Below are 26,886 nucleotides of genomic sequence, written 5' to 3'. Positions count from 1 at the left end.
TTAAGAATATACCTAAGTATGTTAAACTCAATCATGATCCAAAGCAAATCATAGGAGACAAAGATGCGGGAATTCTTACAAGAAGAAAGGTCAGAGAAAGATCATGTATGTTCTCTGAATTTGAGCCTAAATCATTCAAAGAGGCACATAAAGATGAAGACTGGATCAAGACAATGGAAGAGGAACTTGACCAGATAGAGAAGAATGGTACATGGTCTTTGGTACCCAGACCAGAGCATAAAAATGTCATTGGAACCAAATGGGTTTTTAGAAACAAGTTGAATGAGGATGGCACAGTGGTAAGGAACAAAGCCAGACTAGTGTGTAAAGGATATGCCCAAGAAGAAGGAGAAGACTATGGAGAAACCTTTGCTCCAGTAGCAAGATTGGAAGGAGTTCATATGCTTCTTGCATATGCAGCTTTTAAAGGATTCAAGGTATACCAAATGGATGTAAAATCTGCATTTCTAAATGGAATACTTGAAGAGGAGGTATATATAGAACAACCAGATGGGTTTGCCCTATCAGAAGACAGTGACATGGTGTGTAGGTTACATAAAGCCTTGTATGGACTTAACCAGGCACCTAGAGCATGGTATGAATGCTTGCACTCCCATCTTGTGAAGATTGGATTTGAAAGAACAAGTGAAGACATCAATGTCTACTTGAAATCTGAAGGAGATCAGATTCTGATTTGTGAAGTATTTGTTGATGACATAATCTTTGGTGGAGATGACAAGATGAGTCATGACTTTGCAGATGAGATGAAAAAGGAGTTTGAGATGTCACTCATAGGGGAAATTAAGTTCTTCATTGGACTGCAAATTCAGCAAATGAAAGATGGAATCTTCATTACTCACTCCAAGTATGTCAAAGAGGTGTTGAAGACTTTTGGCATGGAAGACAACAAACTGGTTGGTACACCAATGGTGACCGATTGTAAACTATCAAAAGAGGATGACTCGGCATTGGTAAATGAGAAGGAATACCGATCAATGATTGGTAAGTTGCATTATGTAGTGCATAGCAGTGCGGACATTGCACATGCAGTGGGTATTACCGCTCAGTTTCAGAAAAGCCCAAGAGATTCCCACTTGGTAGCACTCAAGCGGATTCTTAGATATCTGAAGGGAACTATTGACTATGGATTATGGTATCCATACAATGATAATTTCAATCTGAAAGTGTTCACAGATGTTGATTGGGTTGGTAATGTGGATGACCGGAAGAGCACAACCGGTGGTGCATTCTTTCTCGGCGGTAGACTGGTCTCATGGATGAGTAAGAAGCAGAGTTGTATCTCTCAGTCTACAGCAGAAGCGGAGTATGTTGTAGCTTTTATGAACTGCACCCAGACTATTTGGATGAAGCATGTGTTGAATGGCTTCAAAGTTCCTATATCTGAACCGGTAAGTATATTTTGTGACAATACAAGTGCAATTAACATTTCCAAGAATCCAGTTTTACATGCTAGAACCAAGCACTTTGAACTCAAGTATCATTTCTTGAGGGAAAAGGTTCAAAACAGAGAGGTGGTATTGGAACATGTTTCCAGCAAGGAGTAGTTAGCAGACATATTCACCAAGCCTCTACTGAAGGCTACATTTACCTATTTAAGAGGTGAATTAGGAGTGCTTCCCCTTCAAGAGGTAAACTAAATTTTTTGTGCTCCACATCAGTCAGATCTTACTTTGCTATATCCTTTCAGGATTGATGTGTTGAAGGATGCTACTCCTCAGGGGGAGCAGCATAGTGGAATAGGGAAGCTTGTGCCTCCACTTTGGCATTGTTGTCAAAGGGGTAGAAGATGTGAAGCGGAGAAGATATCTACAGTATTAAGGAGAAGATGTGATGCAGAAAAACAGATATCTTTGTATATTGCCATCAATGTCAAAGGGGGAGATTGTTGGCATATGTGCAGAGTATGTTGACATGATGATATTATGTTGTCATTGATGTCAATATGCTAAAGAGTGAACCGGTAATATGATGAAGAGTGAACCGGTAATATGTTGAAGAGTGAACAGGTTTATTGAAGTTAAGCAAGTGGCAAAGTGAACCGGTATATGTGCAATAGGTGAAGCGGTACGTTTGTCCAAGTGAACCGGTATATGGAATGTTCTCTATCAAGGTATAATATGGTATGACTATCGGTTGGTAGTTCCAGCCTCAAGGTTTCCAGTTGAAGTGTTTCAAGCCTGAGTGATTCAACTGATGGCATTGTGTGATGAGTTAGCATTGTAATGGAGATCAGATCGTGTTGCCACGTCAGCCTCGTGCACGTGAAGGATCTTGCATGAAGGGGATTGATCCTATCTACCTCAGGAATGTGTGAAGTCCCTGCAAATGGTGGAAAACGCGTGATAGGTTATCACCTCCAGGAAGCGGTGAAGAACGAACGATGGAGAATGTCTTGAGATCTGTTCAAGACCGTTGTACTCAAAGGCAAAGTGTTCAATGGTCAGGATTGAACCGACTGAATCGCTCAACCTAAAGGTTTAGAGTTTAGGGTTTATGTTACCGACCTATCTGTTTCCTTTAAGGTTGATGTTGTGTTTCATGTTGAAGTTGTTGGCAAATGTTGTGTGTGTATCTAAGTGCAAAGATATGTGATCCTTGCCAGACCAGATAAGAGGAGTGATACCTGCACAGTGTGTATGCAAAAGGAAGGAACTAAAATGGATCTGCATTGGCATTGTGTGTTGTTACCAAATCATTGTAATACCTGTTGATCTCTAACCACTTCAATTAGAAAATCCCTTAACAGGGTAGTTTTAACCAGCTTGTTGTAAATCCTTTAACAGGGTGACTCAAAGCAATTGAGTTCATAAAATCCTCTAACAAGGTAACCTCTAACAAGGTTTAACCCTTAACCGGGTATTCTAGCCATCCCTTAATCGGATGATCCCTAACAGGATTAGTTCCTAATAGAACCTGTTGTAATAGTCTTTAACCAGACTAAGCTCCTAACAGAGCATACTTCTAAAGAGTTCAAAAACAGCTTGTGGGTATTCATCCCCACCGTGGTTTTTCCCAGTTGGGTTTCCACGTGAAAAATATGTGTCATGTGTGATGCCTCTTTCCTGTGTTTTGTTATTTCCCGTTTAAGTGGTGAATCATGTTGATTTAGCAAGTTATTATATCTCTGATGATAGATTACCTATTTATGCACAAGGATAATGTGGAAATGAGGGAATAGGTTGTGTGGAAAGATAAGTGTTTCCGGTTTATATCTTTCACAGTCTCATTGTGCTTAACTGGTAGTAATCTGGTTCTGACTGGTGTTAGTGATTGCTAGTTAAGTTCACTGTTTGCAGTCAAACCGGTTCAGGATTTAAATATTTAAATGGGATTTAGTTGGTTGCCCTTCATGTGAATAAAAGTCGTAATCCACATAAGTTTAAAAGACATAAAAATGAAAGGAAGAAAAAGAATAGAAATAAAATGAAAAAAAACAAAGAAATTGCTTTAAGAAGAATGAATGTGTCAACAAATCTTCAAAACGATCCAGAGAGTTGAAAAGGAAGACAATGAGACTCAAAAGTCATTTGAAGAGACTCATGATAATTAAGGAGTTTTCACCAGAAGTTGATTGAGTCAAAAGTGTTGAGATTGAAGGCTGCTAAGGAATTTGGTTGCTATTTGGTTTTGTATCTTCCACCTCTTACTAAAGTCGTGGATTGAGAATAATTAAAGTCGGAAAACAATAGAGAAACTTATAGAACAATATATCATGACTCATAAATCATTATGACATGTTTCTACACATTTTCAATTATTAATGTTTCTTAATAATGTAAGAGTTTAAAGAGGATTAGAACCCTCTTTACTCTATGCAATTAGGTCTTTATTATTAGTTGTGGGTAGAATAAGTCATATCCTCATTGTCATGGAAGAATGGACGTATTATAATTTAAGGTTTGTAATTAATTCAACTCCAAGATTCTATGTACAAATAATAATAAGTCATCAAGTCATCTCCACATTGTCATGGAAGAATGGACATGTGTTATAATTTGTTTAAAGTCTATAATTGATCCAACTCCAAGATTCTATGTACAAATATTGGATCCTATTTGAATTGAGAGAGATTTTGTTAATAGTGTATTTGTTATATCAAGAAGTCTAATATCAGCCTATGTAATCTCTTTGAATTGCAATTAGGAGATGATAGAAACAATGAAGCTTTTAGATTGAAGATTAAATATAATTAACTAAGATTGAAGCTACTCGAACAAGAGCCACTTAAGGTACTCTAAGTCTATAGTAATTCAAATTGATGTTTAAGATGCTTAAGTGTTAATAATCAATTGTTTAAAAAAGAATAGATTGTAATGCAACATAGTTAATTCTAGCAGTTTTGCACCACCTGTAGCCACTGTTGTGTCAATTAACAAGTCAGTCCGCAACAACTATTGTGTAGTTAAAAGTTTTCAATTCAATTCATTATTTTTAGTTTATTTACTATACACATCAATAGAACCACCTAAAATACTTCTCTAGTACAAATACAGTGCCAACATCATCCAAGAAAACGTGTGCCTAGTCGATAATGAGCCGCACTAGAACAAAAGGTTACTTGATATAGAATTTGTTGGTCCATTAAACGTATGCATTGAGTTGTCTACGTCAACATATTGCACTTAATGGAGATAAGTCACTATGGTGGAAATTATTGGAACAAGACAGCCTAAATCTACATGAGGAATCCAAAGACGCTAAAAGGGCAGTTGGCTTTAATAAGTGGTAATCAGCACACAACGTGAACTGGAATGTAGGTTTGACATTCAGGTTTCTTTTATCTTTGCACATTTTTAAGCCTATAGATAATCTGTTTTATCTAATGCATTTGCATACATTTATTTGCACATTAATGTAATAAAAAATCTAATATTCTACATCTGGCCTACGTTTTATTTTTCTTTTTGATCAGTACGTCTGGCCTATTTTTTAACTAAATGCTGAATGCCAAATATAACAGATGTAAACAATTGGGCCAGGTTGAAATTCATTTCTCTTTCATTTATGGGTACGTTTGTTAAATCCTGGCTTGTAGTTTACTGACTCTCAGTCTCTTTTTCTACTTAGCATGTGATACGAGACATTGTAAGATTTGAGCTCATTTATCATACCATTTTTCCCCCTAACTCAATGTCATTACGACACAACATATTTTTCAATTCATGTTCAATAAATGCTTAGAATATCAAAAGCTATGAGAAATCTATAACCCAAAATATAATGCCCCATTCTTGCTTGTAGGATTAGATGGTTACCCTTAAATCAATTTCATCTTTTACAGTTTACGTATAGCAATAGAAATTTATTCTCAAATTCTTTATATCCCAAAATAATTCCCTAGATGGGATTGGAGTTTCTTTGGGCCTTTTCTTATTACCATACAGACTCTATTTCGGCCTTGAGTTCTTTCCTTTTAAAATTATCTGGTTAAGATTATCATATTCTGCACATTGGACTAGTTCTTGACAAATACTTAATAACGAGTTCTCAGGGTAATTCATTCCGTCTATACATTGTAGTGTGGGGTTTGTTAAAAAGATGTAGAATTAAAGTTCATGAACATAAAAGACAAAATGGATTTAAGGTACAGCAGATCTGGTGTATTGGTTCCTTTCCCAAGGATGTTCCTCTGAAATAAAAATGATGCTTACTTCTGTTGTAAGAGAACAATTTCCAAAAATGTACAATAACTCCTGTCCAACAAGATGAAACAAATAGACAACATACATTGAATTCCAATAAACTTGCTCAACACTATCTGAAACACAAAAGCAGACTGGATTTTGAAGCTCCTAACAAACAAACAAACAAAAACAGTTTCCAAAATGTTGTAAAAATATAAATAATTTGAGGCTAAAAAAAGAATAATAATAATAATAATAATTGAGACTCCTAACTACAAAAAGGTAAAAAATGTGAAGCTCCTAACTACAAAAAAATTTAAAAAATATGCTGCCATAAAAAAATTAAGTCCGCACTATGTTACCACTTGTCTCGAAGCAACAGAAGTAGCCCGAGAAGAATTTTTCACTTGTAGTTGTCCTCAAGGTTGTCTGCTCCTCAAGGCTCAAATGTTAAAATTAGGCACTAGGGGAGACCAATCTTGAAAAAATCAGATGAACAATATGTGAATGTTATGTTGGAAATGAAATGAGATATTTTCCCATGTCATCGTGTAAATGGAGTTTCCACAGTTTCAATCTTTGATCATCTATGCTCTTGTTCATAAGGCATGTTAAAGCCCAAGTTAAACCATTGCAAATCTGTCATGTACAAGATTAAGAAAATATAAACATTTCATGGTGAAGGAATGATTCCTATTTCAGCCTGCTCGTCCACAAAACTGACAAAATTTAAATAAAGAGATATATTGAAGCAAACATAATATTTATAAGACTTGAATATTTAAGATGGCCTTTTGCACCATCATTCTGAAGAATTCTACAACTTTGAACTTTTCACACTTGTAAAAAGAATTACAATAGCATATGATACAAGGCCATCAAAGACCTGTAGTCAAAGTTGTGTCCATCGCATGTAAAGGAATAACCTCAAAAGGAGGTATTAACTCATACTTAATTCCAACATACATATGGAATCAAAATGAAGAGGAATGAAGAGGAAAGATGAACACTGACGTGAAGATAGACCCTCAATGGAGGTTTAAAAGAAATGGCTGTGCAATAGATATGCACAAATCCTTTTGCTTTTTGTATTCATTGTAGCGCAGAAAGTAGTAACCTAAGTAATCAAAGTCTATTGGAGAATACTTAGCCTGTACATCAAGATTGAAGATGTTACTCGTAGCATACAATCGTAAAATTTTGAAAATAAATAAAAAAATCACTTCCCTTAAACATGAGATCAATATATTGAAAATTTTACCTGAACTATTGCCCAGAATGCCCAGTATAAATGTGAGGCAAGAGCATAACAATTTGTCTCAATATAAATTGCTTCCAACTCAGATTCCGACACCTGGAAAAAAATTTCAATCACATTCATCTTTAGTTGAATGACTGTTTTGTTCCACCTACAGAGCAATATTCTGTGGATTATCATTATTGAACATTCCAAACTACGTAACAGCTAATAAATAAATGCTTCCAAAGTGTTGTGAGTTAGCATCATCATTCTGTGTCTTTTAACTAACATTGTGTCCCTGCTCTCTGTAACTGTCCAGAATATCCTGGACATTCCAGGCATGTGGAGAGGAGCATCCTCCCACGTGCCCTTTTAGTCTGATTTATTTTCTTACATGTAAGGGGTGTTTTAGGAAAATATTTTCATATCCCAGGATGTTTCCTGTCTTAAGGGGTGTTTGGGAATCAGCTAGAAATGTAAAGGGTATATCACAAATCTTAAATGTTTCTTTAAAAAGAAAATTTCAAAAAAAGCAGAAATTTATAAAATAAACTAAAAAATCAGTCATATTTCAACCATTTATTTTCACGATCATTGATATTTTAAAACAAACAGCCATCCCTATTTAGAATTTCAGTCATATTTAATTTTGGGTTTAATTTTTTAATGTTTATTGTTCATTGATCAATGATGAATATTCATTCCTCAATGTTCAATGTCATAGATATCATTGTTTTTTGAGTTTCACTCTTTACGATGTTCAAAGATGTTTAGCAGTTTCTCCTATAAAATTCGATTTGTTATTACTGTTATTCTTCTTTTATTTTTAATGTTTAACAATAATAACTTTAAAATATCTTCATTTATGTTTTTCTTGTATGATAGCTGTCCCCCTGCAATCTGTACTCCTGTACCGGAAACTTAGAGAATAATGGTATTCAAACAACAATGTTTGAGAATTTGAAAAAGGAATCTGACCCAAAGAACCATGAAAGGCAACAAAACCTTTTCCTTGATTGTAGAAAACAATAGGTTGGAGATGCAAAGGCAATTCTGAAAAACAAATCACGTAAAAAACCCTCCATAAAGACAACTTCAAGCAAAGAGGCAGAACTGCGGGCAAAAGAAGAAGATTTAGCAACTACAAGGGAGAGATACATACCAATTGTTTTTTTAACAGAAGCTGATTTTGGCTCAAAATTCTGACAGAAAAAACGGGTGCTCCAGAAGAAGAAAACAAGAATTCAAAAATTGAAAGCAAAAGGCAACAGATGATGCTAGCTGTCTTTGTTGAAAATGTGGCTTATAGTTTGCAGTCAAATTTAGCTTTCAGTTGTATACCTGATAAAAACCACTGATCCGATCCATGACCTGACCTGTTTGGTATAAGGTTGTAATTCATAATATAAAATACAAGCTCCTTATCACAAATATAAAGCGGAGTTGAATATTTTTCCATAGAAGGAAAAACAAACAAATATATAAATCAAAGGACCATCTTGAATTGGAAAACCACAGTAATCTCTGATGCCAAGCAGTGATGTAGATTTCTCTGTATCTTCAAGGCTAAGTTTTTTATTTGTCTTTCTGGTATGTGTCTTTTGCTATCTGATTGCATGGTCTATAATTCTAAGTCATTTCCACTTACATGATTTGCTTTCGAGAAAGAGAGAGGCATGTCATATTTATTTCACAGGTCTATGGGCATTTAAACCCCAACCTCTTTATAATGATTTCATAATTACAGAAAATCTCTTAATAATGATTTCATATTTATTTCACAAATCTATGGCCATTTGAACACATATCTCTTATTAATGATTGCTGAAGGTCATAATTGTTGAAATGGTTAGCTAGTTCGGATCACATTTTAATGTTGCCTTGTGGTAATTAAAATATTATCTTATTGTAATAAGGTTAAGCGATTTATGTCTATAGGGCTGGGCCCAAATGTAACGTGTGGTTAAGCAATTTATGTCTATAGGGCTGGGCCCAAATGTAACGTGTGGTTAAGCATTTCATGTCTAATAGGGCTGGGCCCAAAAGGAAACGTGTCACAACTTGCAAGTTATGTAGGCCCCAATTTGGGCGCCAAAAGTGCAAATTGCAATATGTAAAATAAAGGGAATTGGTTAAGGCCAACTTGGAAGACTTGAACATGAATCTTGTATATAAACAAGATTCATTCTACACAATGTATCATCTTCATTTTAAGCACTGCTAGCCTTATGCGAATCATCCTTCCAAGACCAGCAAACTATCTACTTGAGGCAGCGATTCATTCCTAGGAACCAGCGAACTATCTCAGTGGCAGCGAATCACAATCAATACAATCAGCGAATTTCCTATCTCTGCAATCAGCAAATCACCGAGGGTTCCTGAATCTGTCTAAAGGCTGGCGAACTTGTATTCCAAGCTGAGCAAACATCCTTCAGTGCTGCTGAATGAAGTTACAGTGACAGCGATCTGCATTTGAAGGATTGTCAAGGTCATAGCATTTCAGATAAGTCTGCCCAAGCATGGGAATGTTGTAATTGTGCTACTGTGTTTGATCTAATATAAACTGAGATAATTGTTGCTGGGTTTTTCACCTCCAAGAGGGAGGTTTTCCCAGGGTACTACTGTGTTATGTGTATTGTGTTTATTGTTTTATGTTCTTTGTTATCAGTCCAATCATAAAATCAACAATAATGATTAATTGGTCTTATAATTCATAACAGGTACCCATCTACTAATTGGCATTCACTTCTGCATAAGACTAAAAGTATGATCTGATCATTTCCAACTGTTCAGAGACAATTTGTGTTTCAAGAAATCTACATTGCAGAGAACATCAGAAATATCCACAAGCAAATTTAGTTTGATCATACCGATTCAGGATCATCCGGTGATAAATAATGTCGAAAGAAATGATACTGGGAATCCTTATCAGGATATCTGCAAAAAAAAAAAAAAAATGTGCTATTAGGTATATTCATGGATGTGCTAGAACCAAACCCCATCAATCTTCTCATTAATAAATCTCTTTTTTGTTCTTCAGAGACTGACAACACTGGCTAATTTTCCTACTATAAATTACCGGGCACCATTTTTGCATTTGGGAACCAAAAGTACGACTTACAAATTATAGTCACATTCAAATCCAGCATATTCATTAAAATGATTTCCGATGTCGTATCCTCGAAAGTTGTAAGATCCATACTCAAAATCAATCAAGTAAAGCTTGTCTGGATAAAAAAAGGAATAGAATAAGTTAAACAGTATTTTAAAAGATTGTCTGTCACAGCAACAAGCATAGATGTGCCCATTCATGAGTATATCTCCTACTAAGCCCATATATGCCCCTTCCCTTGTTTTATAAAATTCAGTATTTTCCGTGTGTACTGTACAAAATAAAATGAGTAAATTGATGCAATGCCAAAAGGAGAAAGAAATATCCCACGTGATATGCTAGAAACATAAATTAGGTTTGAACTGATGTGCCACAGTCCTGCAGTGATACCAGTTGAGAACAAGGTAGAGGAAAAAGCTCACAAGCATAGTAGACATAAAAGTGGGAAGGAGCATGGTAAAACTAAAAAGATTTCCATCCAATGTTTGATAATATAAATATCTTATATGCAATTACTTATTATCTATCGGGAACCAGAATAAAAAATCCCGTGATTATATTAGTGAGCCAGTGACACCATGCTTCTACAATCCTACTTTAATCATACCTTTTCCAGATCTTAATTGCCACAAAAATGTGTCCCAAGAAAAAATCTAAATGAATGAATTCAAATTTTCTGATCTATATTTTGACTTTGTGCACTTCATTAATGTGCAAGAAAATGCCACGTCTGCTAGTTTATAATTTATAGCTTTTTCTTTTTGTATTTTCTTGTATTTAATAATGAATTTCAAAATATTATTACTTGAAGGGAATTTTAGTGTGCGACTTTGTAATGTCCCCATTTTCGGAGGAAAAATAATTAATTAATTTAATTAGTTAAGTTGTCCAAATTATTGATATTTCTTAAAGGATAGCTTAATTAATTATTTTAATTAATAGTATTAAATTAATTATTTATAAAGTTATCAAATAAATTAAAATTAAAAGATGACTTTATATTTAATTAATTTAATAAAATGACTTAATTAAATATTATATCATAACATCACTTAAGTGAAATAATATTATTTTAATATCATTTCTAGAAGCTTCTAGAGATGGACTGAAAAAGTATAAAGGGACATCTAGTTGAGCTTCAAGGCAGCCGGGAATTGATTTTGGTATTGATTGAGTTTGTGGAGCCAAGGGGTTTCTGCAGATCTTTGTCTTTGGGAACAAAAACTCCCATTGATAGCATAACTGAGGGAGTGAAAGATCTCCTGAAGGGTTGCATTTGAGGAGGTGATACTTCAATCATCTCATTTGTGTTTGAATTGTGGCCAAGGGCCAACCTTGCTTAAGTTCGATTTTGAGAAGGGGTTGATGACTTTGTTGTTGGTGTTGGAAACAAGCCACACCCGGGCCGACGATGAACTGGTCCAAGAGGGGCCAGTAGCTCAGTGGTAGAGCACTCCAGTAGTGTATGGAAGGTCCTAGGTTCGAGTCCTAGCTGGTCCATGTCTCAACATGGTATCAGAGCAAGGTCCAGGCTAGGAGCCCCAAGCACACGAGAGGTGTGGCTTAGGGGGGTTTGTTGGTGTTGGAAATAAGCCACACCCGGACCGACGATGGACTGGTCCAAGAGGGGCCAGTAGCTCAGTGGTAGAGCACTCCAGCAGCATATGGAAGGTCCTAGGTTCGAGTCCTAGCTGGTCCATGTCTCAACATGGTATCAAAGCCAGGTCCAGGCTAGGAGCCCCAAGCACACGAGAGGTGTGGCTTAAGGGGGGGTGTTGGTGTTGGAAATAAGCCACACCCGGACCGACGATGGACTGGTCCAAGAGGGGCCAGTAGCTCAGTGGTAGAGCACTCCAGCAGCGTATGGAAGGTCCTAGGTTCGAGTCCTAGCTGGTCCATGTCTCAACATTTGTGAATGCTTAATGATTCTAATTGTTTCAAGGAGTTGTTAGCACCTGCTCATTTCTGAGTTTATTCTCAGATAACTTCAGATTACCATCAGCCTGTGGGATACCATGATTTTGAATCACAAGGGCTCATTGTGATCCCCACTTGCATCTACATATCAGGAGAAGACTAGGCGATTCATCTAGGGGCTTTTTGAAGGTGAAACAAGGTGGTTACAGGTGACATTTCAGATCTGAAGCAAGTTCGACTCAGACCTCCATTTCCCACGATTTGGCTTATATCTTCTTGCTTTGGCATCGAAGTCAACATATGATTGAAGCGCCAACCTATGTGGAGTTCAACAATGATATTTATGGCTTGAAAGGAGTCCAAGGAGCTGCAAATAATTAATCACTATCATCTTCATCTGCAGCAGGGGTGATTTGGGAAAATAATTTGACTTGGCCAAGGAGAGGGTCAAAAGACAAGATATTGCTTGCTTCTTCAATCTCAGACCTAGGCAATATTATCCAGGTTCATTTGGCATTAAGATTTCATTGTATTTCAGATTGTATGCATGAATTCATGGCTGCTATTTGTCTTCAGACATTCTGAAAGTTATTGTTGAATAGCCAAGAGTCTTGGCCCTTGTTTGGACATTGTAATCAGCCTATTGTTTCTAAATAAAAGAGAGATAAGGTTGCATCTCATTCTCATGTTGTTATATGATCGTATGCCAACTGTTTGTCAAAATATCAGTCAGCTGTAGGTGTACATTTTGTTCATATATTTTGCATCAGAACAATGGCACATCCATCCTAGAGGGTTATCATGTTGCTTAGTAGCTTTTTCAAGTCATCATTTGATTGTAAGTCGAAGTTAATGCTATCATAATAAGTCTGAAGTATTATATCAGTCAAAACTGCATAACACGCAAGATTATACAGTAGTCCAGAAAACCGCATAACACGCAGGTTATACAGACTAATACCTTTGAACAGCAGATCGAAGGTTAAGAGACAATTGTTTGTTGATATTCCTTGCACACTTTCAGTCATATATGAGCAGGAGATATTACAGACTTGGGTTTGGGGCAGGATAAGGGAGGAATCAAGAGTTGAAAAAGGTGAAATATTTTTTTGACATACACATCAGAAGAATGATGCCAAATCTTTTGCATATGAAAAAGAAAAATGCAACCAAATCAATTTCAAAAAGTGATTCTTAACTCTTAAGATATATTACAAGTGCCACGAAAAAAAAAAAAACTTTCATCAATGATTGTGCCTGGTTCTTGACCATATTACAGTAAGCAAAAGGCAACAAGTGGCTGGACCTGGTTCTTGGCCATATTGAACTATGCAGAAGGTAGCCATTTTGACTTTAAAAAAATGATTTTAAAACTATTTTACAAATGCCAAGAAAAATATATGAACTTGGAGAAAAAATGGTTGGACCTTGTTCTTAGCTGCATCGCACAGCAGAGGGTTTGATCAGTCATTCCGGAATGAGCAAAAATAATAAATTTGGTAATGGTGAAAAGTAATTCCTATAATGCAAAACTAAACACCATAAACCACAAGGATGGCTGCAAGCATCTTTTGTGTATAGAGAAATCAAAAGAATAAACGGTTACACTTACAATGTGTATATAATGTCATATAGGTGTCATAATGCCAAAACACAACTGTGTCATCCTAGTTTTTTAAGGACTAATCCCTTTTCTTAATTGAGAAGAGAACCATTCAAAAGGAATTACAATAAGTTGAATGCTCCAGCAGGTGATGTAAGAGCTTTAGGCTAGACTGTAAGGTGCAGAACTATCTTCCCAACATGTCACTACATTACTTTTATTCCTCCTATATATCCATGCATATTATGCCTAATAATCAATGTCATCATTGCCTTAAGAAGTTAAGTGTGATAATAGTAGTTCGGTAAAAACTTATGCACACATTAATGTATCAATAATATAATCTTATGCTTCAGTTGCATGTGTGCATTACTGAGTTCTACTGTGAATATTATACTTTTGTGTACACATTGTATTTACTGTAGCATCATGGTTTTCTATACCAGCAACCTGGGGACCATGTAATGACTGAAGCGGAGGCTGCCTAAACCAAATAAAAAACATAAAGATATCAACACTTCACAACATGAATTAAACTTTTTTCAGATATAAACTACCTTCTTTCAAAACTGTCAAAATTTATTTGTTTGAATGTATCTTTTAATCAATGCTGGAGTTGGATGCTTTAACTTTAACATTCTTTGGCCTGCAATTTTGAGAAGTGACAACCCAAAAATTTCCCAACCAATTTTTTTTTCCAATGTCAGATTAGGAGGCTACTACATGCCCATACTCTGCATTTTTTCAATATAACTCTAGCCATCATGCTCAGTTAGATAGCAATTAGGTTTACACCTTCCATGAGTAGCTTGACTCATTATGATGACATTCCCTTACTTAACAAAACAGAATTCGGGGCTTAGATCAGTCTTAATATAACTGAGTAGGGTCTTGTTACTTGGGTCTTCTTTCAATTAAGGTGCTTGCCCATCTTGCATCTTTAGGCCTTCATGATTTATCTTCCTGAATCAATTCAAAACATAATTTCAGTGGAATGAATCTTTATAAGTACCAAGGCCTCATGCCTCTCTTGAATTCAAGCCCCACCACAGAGGACTGTGCTATCCTTCATCAGGATCATAGATCTAATCAAAAAATAGATTTTGCAAAGTCTTAAAACCTGTCCTTATTTATATTTCATGGTTTTGCTATGCACTAATGGCACTTCAATAAGCCAACTCAAACTTGGATCAATCAAGATTTATGAGTTCATTCATTAAAATGCCTTAGATTCCTAGAGTTTATTGTTACTCTTCACTCAAAATCATCAGGGTTCAATTAGACAGCTAGTTCAGTTGCCAAATTCTTTTTTGCTCATGTCATCCCATTTCATATGGCCCATTCCTCTTACTTCAAACAAAAGATAAGAGATGTAGCCACTATTGGTCCCTCATTCATATCCCCCCGGAGATCATAAGCTACGCACTACCCTCCTAGACAAAGAGTATTCCGAGTTTAATGTGCTAATGGAGGATATGAGGAAAACTTGGATGAGAACAAATTGCTCTATTGTGATGGATGGGTGGACAGATGTTAGATATTGGTCATTCATTGATATCATACTCACATACCCCGCTGGTTCTTATTTTCTCGAAGTCATGGATTGTTCAAGGAAGTGTAAGGATGCAGACTTCCAATTTATCATTTTGAGAAATGCCATAGAGGAGGTTGGGCCCTCAAATGTTGTACAGGTGATCACCGATTCAATGTTAATATTTGTAGCCGCAAGAGATTTCATTTACCTGCGATGGTTGTGCTATTGTCTTCAGTTGTTCGACTTCCTTGTGATCTACCAGTTTCTTCTATGTAGTTGTTTGTGTATCGAATTCCTTGTCACCATCACCGACATGCACCCTTGCTAGCAGCGGTTCTTTTCATATCTGTCTCCGCACTTCTTGATTGCACACCTTTGGATGCTTCATGTCTCTGACAGTTCTTCTCCTATTCTCTTTGAATTCCTTCCGGGAAGAGATTCTTTCGTGTCTACATCCTTGTGGCTTTCGTCAGTGTTCATTTGTGTCTTCGTCTATGTGGCTCATGTCGGTGCAGGAGTTACAATTTACTTTGTAACTGTCGCCGAGTTTATGGCGTCTTAGCTTTCCGCCTTTCTCCGTCTCGAGTTATCTATTTCATGAACTTGTTCTTCTTTAAGAGGAGCGTTTTGTAGGTTGTCGGTGAGTGGTGAAATTCTTAAGGACAATTTATATATATGTGTTGGTGATTATTCGTAGAGCAGTTTTTTTTTTGGGGAAACGATATCTTCTTCAAAATCGTTGCATCTTCATTGGTCTTTTTGTATTATCTCTGTGTTCAATTAACGTGTGATCCTTTCATAATATAGAAAGGTTATATGTCGTATATATGGTAGAAGCCATCATTTTTCAAAAGGTTTTTAGCTTATACTGTTGATTGTCAAAGTGAAAGCATTGTATCAGATTTGTGCCAATAATAAAGTTTGATTTTTGGTGTGGCTGGGTTTTTCACCCTCAGGTGGAGGGTTTCCCCAGGATAAAATTCTCTGTATCTTGTTCTTGTGAGATTTTCTAAGTTTCAGATTTTTGTGTCTTACCTTTTTGGTTCTATCATTAACATGGTATCAGAGCCAAGTTTGAGGCCGTCTCCCTCATAGGAGGCCTCAGGATTCTGGGAGGGTTGCTTGTTCATTGTTTGGTGTTATATGGGCTATGTTTTGATCGCTACAACACTGAAGATATTAATTTTGAGACAAGATGGCTCTCCCAGTGAGAGGGAGCAGACTGCAAGGAGTTTTTTGTTCTAATCTCAGGATAGTCATATTCCTGGATCGTGGTCTTTTCAACTTCAAAGGGAGACTGATATTTCTGCTTCAGAGGGAGCCTTGTTAATGCATGATAGCTTCGGTAAGATAAATGATTGAATGAGAGATAAATGAAGTCTCTCATTCAATCATTTATCATATCGATTAACTATGATAAAAAAAACCTTCAAGCAATTAATTCATCTTTGATAGCCATTCTACATTTGCATATAAACAACCTATTGATAATCATACTATGTATTTTGCTCATGTTCATCGATCTAATAAATCTTGTATTTAAATGTATATCGATTAAACATAAATAATGATAACTAAATGATTAATGAAAAACACCGATTAATATATATCGGGTTGCATATATTATATCGGGTTGCATATAATATATCGGGTGGCAATATAAAGGTCGCCGATAGTTATCGATGTGTTAGTCTACACCGATAGTTATCGGTTGTCAAGGCTAACACACCGATAACTATCGGCTGTTAGCATTGAGCAAACACCGATAGACTTCGGTTATAATAATACTCCCACACCGATTGGCATTTACGTTGAACATGCATTTGTTAGTATAAACAAAAAGGCACGATCAAGTAATGTCTTGATCATTCATGACCGATCAAGGCATTGCTTGACCGTGCCCCATTTGTTATATACTTATATTGAGTGGCATTCGTGAGATAGGATATAGAGATTAATAAATGCTCCTCTCACCTGCCATACTAAGAAGATAATTAGATTCATCATATAAATAGATAATACATAGATCAAGAAAATATAACTAGAATATATCTTGCACATTGAATTGAGAATTGAACATTATTTACAAGCCTGACATTTCAACTTCAAAGAGAGCCTAACATCCAGCGTCAGAAGGAGCCTATCATTTCATTAGAGGCAACCTTGGACGAGAAGGTTAGAAGGTTGATATCAGGTTCAAAGGGAGCCACGCCATCATGAAGGTTTAGTTAATGCATTTTCTCTGTGATGGAGAAATTTGAGGTGAAAGCCCTTGTAATGCATTCTTCTCTTGAGGTGCAAACCCTTGTTAATGCATTCTTCTCTGCAAGAGAAGTTTGAGGTGAAAGCCCTTGTTCCACCCTCTGGGAGTAGCCATGTTGGATGTCATGTTGAGACTCCATGACAACATCACGTTGAGTGACTCTGTGATGAGAGCTTGTGTTTATTTCACTCATGGGAGTAGCCATGGTGAACATCATGTTGAGTGAATTCATGATGCTATCACGTTGAGAGAATCCGTGATAAATTTTTTCTTTTTACACATGGGTGTAGCCATTGCGTTTGTCATGTTGAGATACTCCATGACTTGAATATATGTAAATGATATCTCCTTTGCTAAGAAGGAGTGTTAATGTTTGTAGCCACGGGAGATTTCATTTACTTACGATGGTTGTGCTATTGTCTTCAGTTGTTCGACTTCCTTGTGATCTACCGGTTTCTTCTATGTAGTTGTTCGTGTATCAAATCTGTCTCCACACTTCTTGATTGCACACCTTTGGATGCTTCGTGTCTCCGACAGTTCTTCTCCAATTCTCTTTGTATTCCTTCTGGGAAGAGATTCTTTCGTGTCTACATCCTTGTGTCTTTTGTCGGTGTTCATTTGTGTCTTCGTCTGTGTGGCTCATGTCAATGCGGGAGGAGTTACGGTTTACTTTGTAACTATCGCCGAGTTTATGGCATCTTAGCTTTCCGCCTTTCTCCATCTCGAGTTATCTATTTCGTGAACTTGTTCTTCTTTAAGAGGAGCGTTTTGCAGGTTGTCGATGTGAACGGTGAAATTCTTAAGAAGGACAATTTATATGTGTTGGTGATTATTCGTAAAGCAGTTTTTTTTTTGGGGGGGGGAACGATATCTTCTTTAGAATTGTTGCATCTTCATCAGTCTTTCTGTATTATCTTTGTGTGTTCAATTAATGTGTGATCCTTTCATAATATAGAAAGGTTATATGTCGTATATATGGTAGAAGTCATCATTTTTCAGAAGGTTTTTTGGCTTATATTGTTGATTGTCAAAGTGAAAGCATTGTATCAGATTTGTGCCAATAATAAAGTTTGATTTTTGGTGTGGCTGGGTTTTTCACCCTCGGGTGGAGGGTTTTCCCAGGATAAAATTATGTGTATCTTGTTCTTGTGAGATTTTCTAAGTTTCAGATTTTTGTGTCTTACCTTTTTGGTTCTATCATTAACATTCAACACCCGTGTGCAAATCAGCAGGTTTGATGGTGGAGGCTGCTTACAAGCACATCTTTTGGACCCCATGTGTTCATGTATTGAAAGACAGGGAAAAATCGATTGGGTGAAGCAAGAGGTGGAGGGCAAAAGCTAGAGAAATTCAAATGTTCATTTGCAACCACCACACCTCACTTGCTCTCTGCAGGTCTTATAGATTACCTAATGAATAGTATGATAGTAGCACAATAAATACAAATAAGACTTCACTAATGTGTAGTAGATGGGTGTTCCATAGGGTGAACGGAGAAAATTCATTATTCTTATTTAACCATTATGAGTAGAATAATTAGCCACCTAAACAGATCAATGCACCAAACTTTGAAAGGAGAGGGAAAATAATCAGCTGGCCTACAAATGATTTCCAAAGCTGCATTAGAATATGTTTTGGCAATGGGCATATATGTAGTAACAATCTATTATTTTGGGAATGATTCATCTCATTTTACACATAAACAATTAAAATATTTCTCAAATGAGAGATCTCTGATCAACTGTAAGAGTCCTAAACCAAAACTAGTTCTCCAAGGTTACACAAGGATGTGGGGTAGGCATCTTTGTCCCCCTATGCCATGCCTTGACCCTGAGCTTTTCAAGTATGCATCCCAAAAATACCTCGTTAGGAGGCCCTGCATCCCATGGACTTCCAAACATCCTTATCTTTTTAGTTTAAAACATTCCAATTTCAATAAAAAGGGACATGAGGGCCTACAAATCCATCCTCTTGCCACCACCTCCACAACTTATCAAACCCTACATCCCCACTATAACTAACCCATTTACAACTCATGATTACTACAGTCAATTTGCAATTACACTTACAGTTATGACTCAGAGTTAGATGCCAGTTTTGATATTGCTATCCCAAGTGAGGCAGAACTGTGGGAAGTCTTGGTGTTGACAGTTGTATATATATATATATATATATCTTACTGCTATAGCTGTTGTCAGATACTTTGTCAGTTTGTAGCGTAAGGGCCTTTTGTTGTAATGAAACAATAAAATTTAAAAAAGAAATCCGTAAAGTTTAGCCGTACAGGACATCAATATTCAAGTTCAAACATTCATATCCCGGATAAGTTCAAGATTTGATGCTCAATGTTTATTCATTCAACTATAGCAGCAAAAAAAGAAAGAAAAAATTATTATTTTCATTAAAACAAAAGGCCCTTAGGCTACAAACTAACAAAGTGTCCAAAAATAGGTCTAGCAGTAAGATTATAGATATAAAAAATTTTTAAAATACAACTGTACATACATATCCTGAAATGTCAACTCCAAAATGTGTTCCCGTTGTCCCTGTTCTAGAAATGCTGTAGAATATAGAAATTAACACATAACCCATCCATCTCCGTATTTAAAATTAAAGTTTAAAAATACAGCAGTCATCATTAGGTTACATGATTAGTTAGAAAGTGAAGGCGATACTACATGCAGTCAACTGTTTTGGCAGTTTTTTGTCGAATAGATACTTGAAACAAACAAAGGCATGACTTAGAGAGTAAGATGCCTTCGAGAAGTAGAAGACTGCTATGCTTCAATAAAAGTGTGTTGATCATAGTTCTCAACCTACCAAGAATGGTGATACTTCCTTCAGGGTTCAAATCTGCACCTCGCATGAAATTAATTTACCTTCACATGCAATCTATCCCTAAGTAAAGACTACTCATGCTGCCTAAACTTCATGCATATGAATCTTGAATTCCATAAATGTTGAAGTTTGTAAGTGGTTTGTCTTTTGAAGTTTGAGTGATTTTGCACATGTAGGGATTCAAATGCTGTCTTTTCTATCTATGAAGCAAGATATTGTTTCCAGATCTTATTTTCCTGAAAAATCCTGTATGCATATTCCGATGCTTGATATTATAACTCACCTTCCTTCTCATTTAGCATCAGATTTCCTGACAGTAAATCATTGTGTGCAAACACCACAGGAGCATTTAAACGATCTGTGACAGCCTGGAAATTGAAAGTCATTAAAACATTAGTCACTGCAGTCGCAGTTTAAAATTAATAATTCCTAGCAAAGACAATTTTTATATAAAAAAGGAAACTGTTTTTTACAATAAACAGTACTTATGTTAGTCATTATAGAGACATTGGGAAAATGCAGATTAAAATGGTTACAAAGACCATAAAAATAAACAAATATATCACCAAATATAACAATGTTGATCTTGTACCAGACATTCCATTAATAAATTAATTAATTAATTCATCATGAGTTGTGAATTGTAATGTCCCGTACTAGGAGGCTGCCTGTATAATTAACATACATCATTATGCCTTAAATCAGAACACTAAACTAGAGAACAATTAGTATTCATTATACAATTGATAGTTACTATACCAAAGCCCCAATCCTTACTTCTTTCCTAATCATCAACCCTAAACTAGGATGGGGAATTACTTGTTAGGGCGCTACGAAAACCATTTTCCACAAATAGGCCCAAGGGTTTCAGGAACAACCATACATACCACCTATTGGACTCTCTAAGTGTTTCAGGAACACCTGTCCATACCACCTCTTGGGGCTCACCTATTTTGGGAGATATTACAACTGCCTTTCCCTAACAAAACCAACCTATCCTCATGAGGGGCAATAGAGAATGATTAGGAATTAGGCTACATTCGTGTCTCTTTACTAATGACCTGTGGCTGTAACTAATGGGGTTGCTGTCTTAGTCACCATAGAAATCGCTGCTTCACTAAGGTTGAGACCGCAGTAATAAAATCGCCGCCTTTGATAATAAGACCTGCCAGTAAATTAATATATATTCCCCTTCGATGATGATGTGTTGTATATATATATATCTTCCTTCCAAGGATGGCAACCCTTAGTATAATGTATCTGCCTTTAACTAAATCGTTGGATGCAATTAACTTAACAAAAACATTTCCCAACATTCGTGTCTCTTTACTAATGACCTGTGGCTGTAACTAATGGGGTTGCTGTCTTAGTCACCATAGAAATCGCTGCTTCACTAAGGTTGAGACCGCAGTAATAAAATCGCCGCCTTTGATAATAAGATCACTCCTTAATAATAATTGCATATGCCTTGGTTAATGATTGTTGTGTATATAGCAGTCTATGACAGTTGCTTTGTTCCCTGAAGATTGTCAAAAGACTAATATTATGAACGCTTACGTCCTTACCTGTCAACCTTCAACCTTAGTAGAAAATCGTTAAGTCTCATAAATGAGACGATTTTCTGATTAGTGGTATGTGACTGGGTCACTGTCAGATTGGAGGCATGACATGAATACACCATTTTCACTTTTCCAACATAAATGTGAAGCCTGTCCTTGAAGAGGCTGTCCAATGTATAAAAAGTAAACATGATATACTTGAATAGCATTAAGTCACAATTCTCATGTGGCAGCAGCCAGCATGAGCTCACATGCCAATAAGAAGGGTTAAATTGTCCAAATTGTCTCAAATATGGTAGATTGAATTGATGTAGCAGGTTCAATGGCCAAGTTATGTTACCAGATTGCTTACCTGAAGCCCTGGAATTGGAACCTAATAGTTTCTGAACTGGACACTAGTACAAAACCTTATGGGTTCGGCCAGGGTACTGAATTTTGTCCTAAATTATCCCAGTATATCCATGGACATGCCCAAATTCTATTCAGGTGATCCTGGGCTGAAATTGCAGTGCTGTGGGTGAGTCCAAATGATTTTGCAGGGTTTTTGCTTCCTTTTTTTAGGTTTTTTTGGTCCTCATTTGATCAGTCCAACTGAAAACCTAGTCCTCGCTAAATTGGATCTCAAAACAAGTTCAAACACAAAAACAAATAGATTTACCTCATTTTGGAAACAAAACACACAAATCAAAAACACTTGCCTCGCTTTCATTCTTGCTTGTCATTGCACATATAAGTCTGAAGATTGATCATTGAGGTTTTTAAAGGGTCGGATTCATATTCCTATGCATGTGCAAGAGCCTAGGTTTTACCAAGGAGATCTGAAAAGAACATTCTTGGATTGGAGATAATTTCTTTTTGTGTTAAAACAAATACATTTACCTCATTTTGGAAACAAAACACACAAACCAAAAACACTTGCCTCACTTTCATTCTTCCTTGTCATTGCACATATAAGTCTGAAGATTGATCATTTAACTTTTTAAAGAGGTTGGATTGCTATTCCTATTCACGTGCAAGAGCCTAGTTGATGCCAAGGAGATCCTGAAAGAACATTCTTGGATTGGAGATAAGTTCTTTTAGTGTTCCAAGGGGATGCCTCCCCCCCAAAATGCATCCTCAAAAACACATAGGAGATGTTCCCTCACTACCCCTTACCAACTGCCATATTGAAACAGGGGACACCTTTGAGAGGTCCCCCATATTGGGGATAGCTAATGGACATCCCAACATCCTCAAAATAGCCAAAGATTTAAAAAATTATTCAATTGCAAAAAAAAAGAAAAAAAACAATTTATGTGCATTTTGTCATGCAACTTGTCAAGCTAGATGTCCAACAAGATGAGGTTGATTGTGAGGTCCTACATTACAATCATTTGCACAATGGCCATACCCATGTTGTCCAAGCCAACCACCATTATCTTGCAGCCCTATGTCGTGGATTGGCTTTATCAACACATCTACTCTTTCCATAGAAATTTCTTGACAAGGTTGTGAAGCTCTTGGGTTTATCACTACACATCAAGAGTGATTCTTTGTCAAGAATTTCCTTGTCTTCAATTGAGAAAAAAAGAGGCAAATCATGGTGGTCAATTTAATTGCTGAGACAAACATGATTTGTGTGCTCTATTTGGTCGAGGGTAACAAATAATGTGTAAGTAACTCTATATGGAGAGAGATCTCAAAGTGAGGGAGGTGAGGGATATATGGGAAGATTTGAGGGATGTGAGAGTTGCAAACAATAATGAATTTTTGCCACCAAGGCCAGTACGGAGGGGTGAGGTGGCATGCAGGGAAATCATTGTTGATCCATGTACTTGCTGAGGACTTGTCTTTATCAGCAGTCTTTAAAGGCAGTAAAGAGCGTGCTCCGCCCTTTTCTGTGTGAGGTCAGTTTTGGGTGAAGAGGTTGGTGGCGGGCGTGGCAAAAATTCCATAATGGAGGCTAGGTTTACTTTGCTCACTGATAAACAGCAGTTGGCATTTATGGGTAAGATCACGAAGAAACAACCATGGAGCATCTTTAAAATGGATGAACCAATTTTCTTCCAAATTGTGGATATTTTATTGGGTGAGGATTTCATGCAAGCAGAGCAGTGCTACAGGGTTAATGCCGACATTGTATCAATGTTCTTCGCATGGTGTTTGGAGTTGGGGACAAAGGCAAAGGCACAATGGGTGATGCAGGAGTGGGTCAAGAAGCAATGGATGTATGGGATGCAGTCATTTTTGGCAATGGCGATCGCGAGCAAAGGTTTCGAGGTGTGCCAGAGTGAGGAGTAGGCCGTTGACAAAGATTCCCTGATTCGACCATTCATCCTCTGGGGTGAAATGAAGAACCAAGAGGAGAGGCGCATGGAGGGGGCCATTGAGTGGGAATCGCTCAAAGACTTCATCAAGGAACCGGAGGTTGCAAAACGGGTAGCGGCAACCGCTAGAAAGAAGAACATGGGCCCAAAATTCACAAAGGAAGGTTTCTGGGTAAATGGTCTCGTGAAGCGGGTTAAAAAAGAAAAGTAATCTGGTTTGGGTGGAGATTTTTGTTTGCATGGAAGGGTTGTAGTTTTGTTCATTTGCTTCTCTAAATCTTTTTGTGAATGGTGAAGCATTAGTTGTGTCGTCAGTTTGGCCTCTAGGCATATAGGCCTTTTAACTATAGTACTATTATAGGGTGTTTGAGGATTATGTCCGTAGTGTGGTTTATATTCTCACTATGTTGATAGGGACTGGTATGTAGTATCAGATTGTTTGTAGATGACAGATATTTCAATTTTGCCCTGCAAATCTTGTATATGCCAAATCAAATATATATATATATCATGTGCTTGTCATCCCCTCACCAACCTCAAACTGAGGTCCTTGGTCCTCCATCCCTGAAACCCATGTCCCCATTCCAAAACTCCATGGAACTATAGAATTGTTTTTGGTTTTTTCCATCTATGAACAATCTCTCTTGTTTTGCTTTTTATTTGTCTACATTTAAATAAGTTAAGATCTTTTTTTTTGTCTTTGTTTGATTGGAATTCATTGTTTCCAAACTTGTTGCCATTCGGATTACAATGGCAGCTAGTTCAACTCCATGGACCATCCAAACTTCAAAACAGACCCAAATTCACAAGTTTGTTGACATGATTGAGCATGTTCTAGGTGATGATGTATGTTTGGATTTGCAATGAGTGAGTTGTGAAATATGCAAGCTCGTGTAATCAGATGAAAACCCATTTACAAGGTATTCCTAGTAAAGTAGTCAAAGCTTGTCCGAGCAAGAAGGATGCACCAATGCCAACATCCAGAGTATTGGAATATTGTTTTAAAGTACAAGCAAGTAGAAGTTTGTTGACATGATTGAGCATGTTCTAGGTGGTGATGTATGTTTGGATTTGCGATGAGTGTGTTGTTAAATATGCAAGCTCATGTAATCAGATGAAAGCCCATTTACAAGGTATTCCTAGTAAAGTTGTCAAAGCTTGCCCGAGCAAGAAGGATGCACCAATGCCAACATCCAGAGTATTGGAATATTTTTTTAAAGTATGAGCAAGTAGATGATGCAGTTGCCCATATATCAAGTCACAATTTGGCAAAGAGAGGATCTTGATCAACTAAGACCCTATTTTCCCATGTCTTAACACTCTTGAAGCCATGGTAAATGCATGAAGAAAAGCCAACTACACATAAAAGGGCATAGGGGTGATTGGAAAAGTCATTTCCAAAATGAATTTTGAGATATTGTCAATCAACACATTTCAAGACACATCTATTCAAATGGGTTGTCTTTCAATGTTGTTTACTCACATTTTATATTGCAAGAGATGATGGAGAAAATTTTGAGAAGGTGTACAATACCTCAAAAGCAAGAAAGATGGAACCTTGTAATGTCCCCATTTTGAAATAGGATTTGATAATAAATAATAATAATAACAAATTAAAACATAAAATAATTAAAATATAATATAATATAATTAAAATGCAATTAAGTTAATAAATGGTCAAAAGGCATGGAAGGAAGAGTTGCGACTCTGAAACATGAGCTATAAGAGGGAAAAAGATCACACATCGCCCCATTGCAAATGGGGACCCCCACTTTTTACTCATAGGTTAGTTCTTTTGCTTGGTTTGCTTCACTTGGCAGTAGTTTCTTTAGCTATCAACCTCTTGCTTGTGAGGGGTTGCAATGCCTTTGTTGTCAAGATGTAATCAAGTCAGGGAGTCTAGCAGCAAGTCAAGTCCCCTTCTAGACTAGTTTGGAGTCTCTGTAGCTCTAAGTGCTCAAGTGATAAGTGAGAGTCAGATGATAGATGAGAGTTAAGGTAGTCCTTGGGTTATGCTTCACAATGCAACCTCAAAGTCAGCTCAGAGTGAGTCTTAGGTGTGATGGACAGCCAAGTGAGCAAAAGGACATCCTTAGGTTAGAGCATAGAAGTGAGGGATGATCAAGAGGTGATGATCGATTGAGGTGAAGTGTTTGATGAAGATGGTTCAAGGTCTAAGTGCTGATGAAAGGAAAGAAAACACCAAGTCAACCTTATGAAGAAGTCACTTTACACTTGGTGAAAGCAACGAAGTGATCAACTCAAAGTGCAAGTCATCAAGATTTTTCCTTGACTTCCTCAAATCCACAGCCTAGATGAGATTTTTCCTTTACTTCCTAAAATCCATGGCCTGGATGAGATTTTTCCTTGACTTCCTCAAATCCACAGCAGTGAGATGATTTTTCCTTCTCTTGCTCAAATCCCCGATAGTGAGGTGATTCATCCTTGGGTTGCTCAAATCCACGACTTGGCAATGGTAAGTGCAACATCATGATACTTGATCAAGCAAATGGCTACATTTAATGAGGAATGAAGGTGATTAATGCAATCAACAACTTGCAGAGGTAAGCAAGTTCATCCTTGGCTGGACAAAATTCACGGCCTTCCTCACATTTTTCCCTCACTGGCTCAAATCCATGGCCTAGGTGATATTTTCCCTTCACTTGCCCAAAACCCCGACCTAGGTGACAATTTTCCTTGGGTTGCTCAAATCCATGGCTTGAGGGTAGAAGACAAACTTGTCCTTCACTTGCAAAGATCCATGACCTTGAGATGGAGGGTAGAGTTTGTCTATCACTTGGTAGAATCCACGATCAGACTTCAAAATGTTAAAAATCTCAGACTTAAAGCCCCAATCAGACCTGAAGTG

At 36.9% G+C, this 26,886-nt stretch overlaps 1 protein-coding gene and 1 non-coding gene across 2 annotated transcripts in view; one reads left to right on the top strand and one right to left on the bottom strand.

The window, feature by feature from the left end:
• Positions 1–6,391: 6,391 nt before the first annotated feature.
• The window catches only part of LOC131068409 (probable ethanolamine kinase), a 55,270-nt gene continuing 34,775 nt past the window's right edge, over positions 6,392–26,886 (bottom strand). Inside the window, exons 7-11 of the mRNA XM_058003596.2 lie at positions 20,436–20,520; positions 10,007–10,112; positions 9,756–9,822; positions 6,907–6,999; positions 6,392–6,796 (exon numbers count right to left, since the gene is read on the bottom strand). Of these exons, the coding sequence (XP_057859579.1) occupies positions 6,674–6,796; positions 6,907–6,999; positions 9,756–9,822; positions 10,007–10,112; positions 20,436–20,520 (474 nt within the window). The 3' untranslated portion in view covers positions 6,392–6,673. The remainder of the gene's footprint in view (positions 6,797–6,906; positions 7,000–9,755; positions 9,823–10,006; positions 10,113–20,435; positions 20,521–26,886) is intronic.
• Positions 11,426–11,497, top strand: TRNAT-AGU (transfer RNA threonine (anticodon AGU)). The gene has a single exon. It is a non-coding gene; the product is annotated as a tRNA-Thr (tRNA).

Source organism: Cryptomeria japonica, chromosome 3 (genome assembly GCF_030272615.1).
Source record: "Cryptomeria japonica chromosome 3, Sugi_1.0, whole genome shotgun sequence".
NCBI classification, from domain to species: Eukaryota; Viridiplantae; Streptophyta; class Pinopsida; order Cupressales; family Cupressaceae; genus Cryptomeria; species Cryptomeria japonica.
This window is presented reverse-complemented; position numbering and strand designations above follow the sequence as displayed.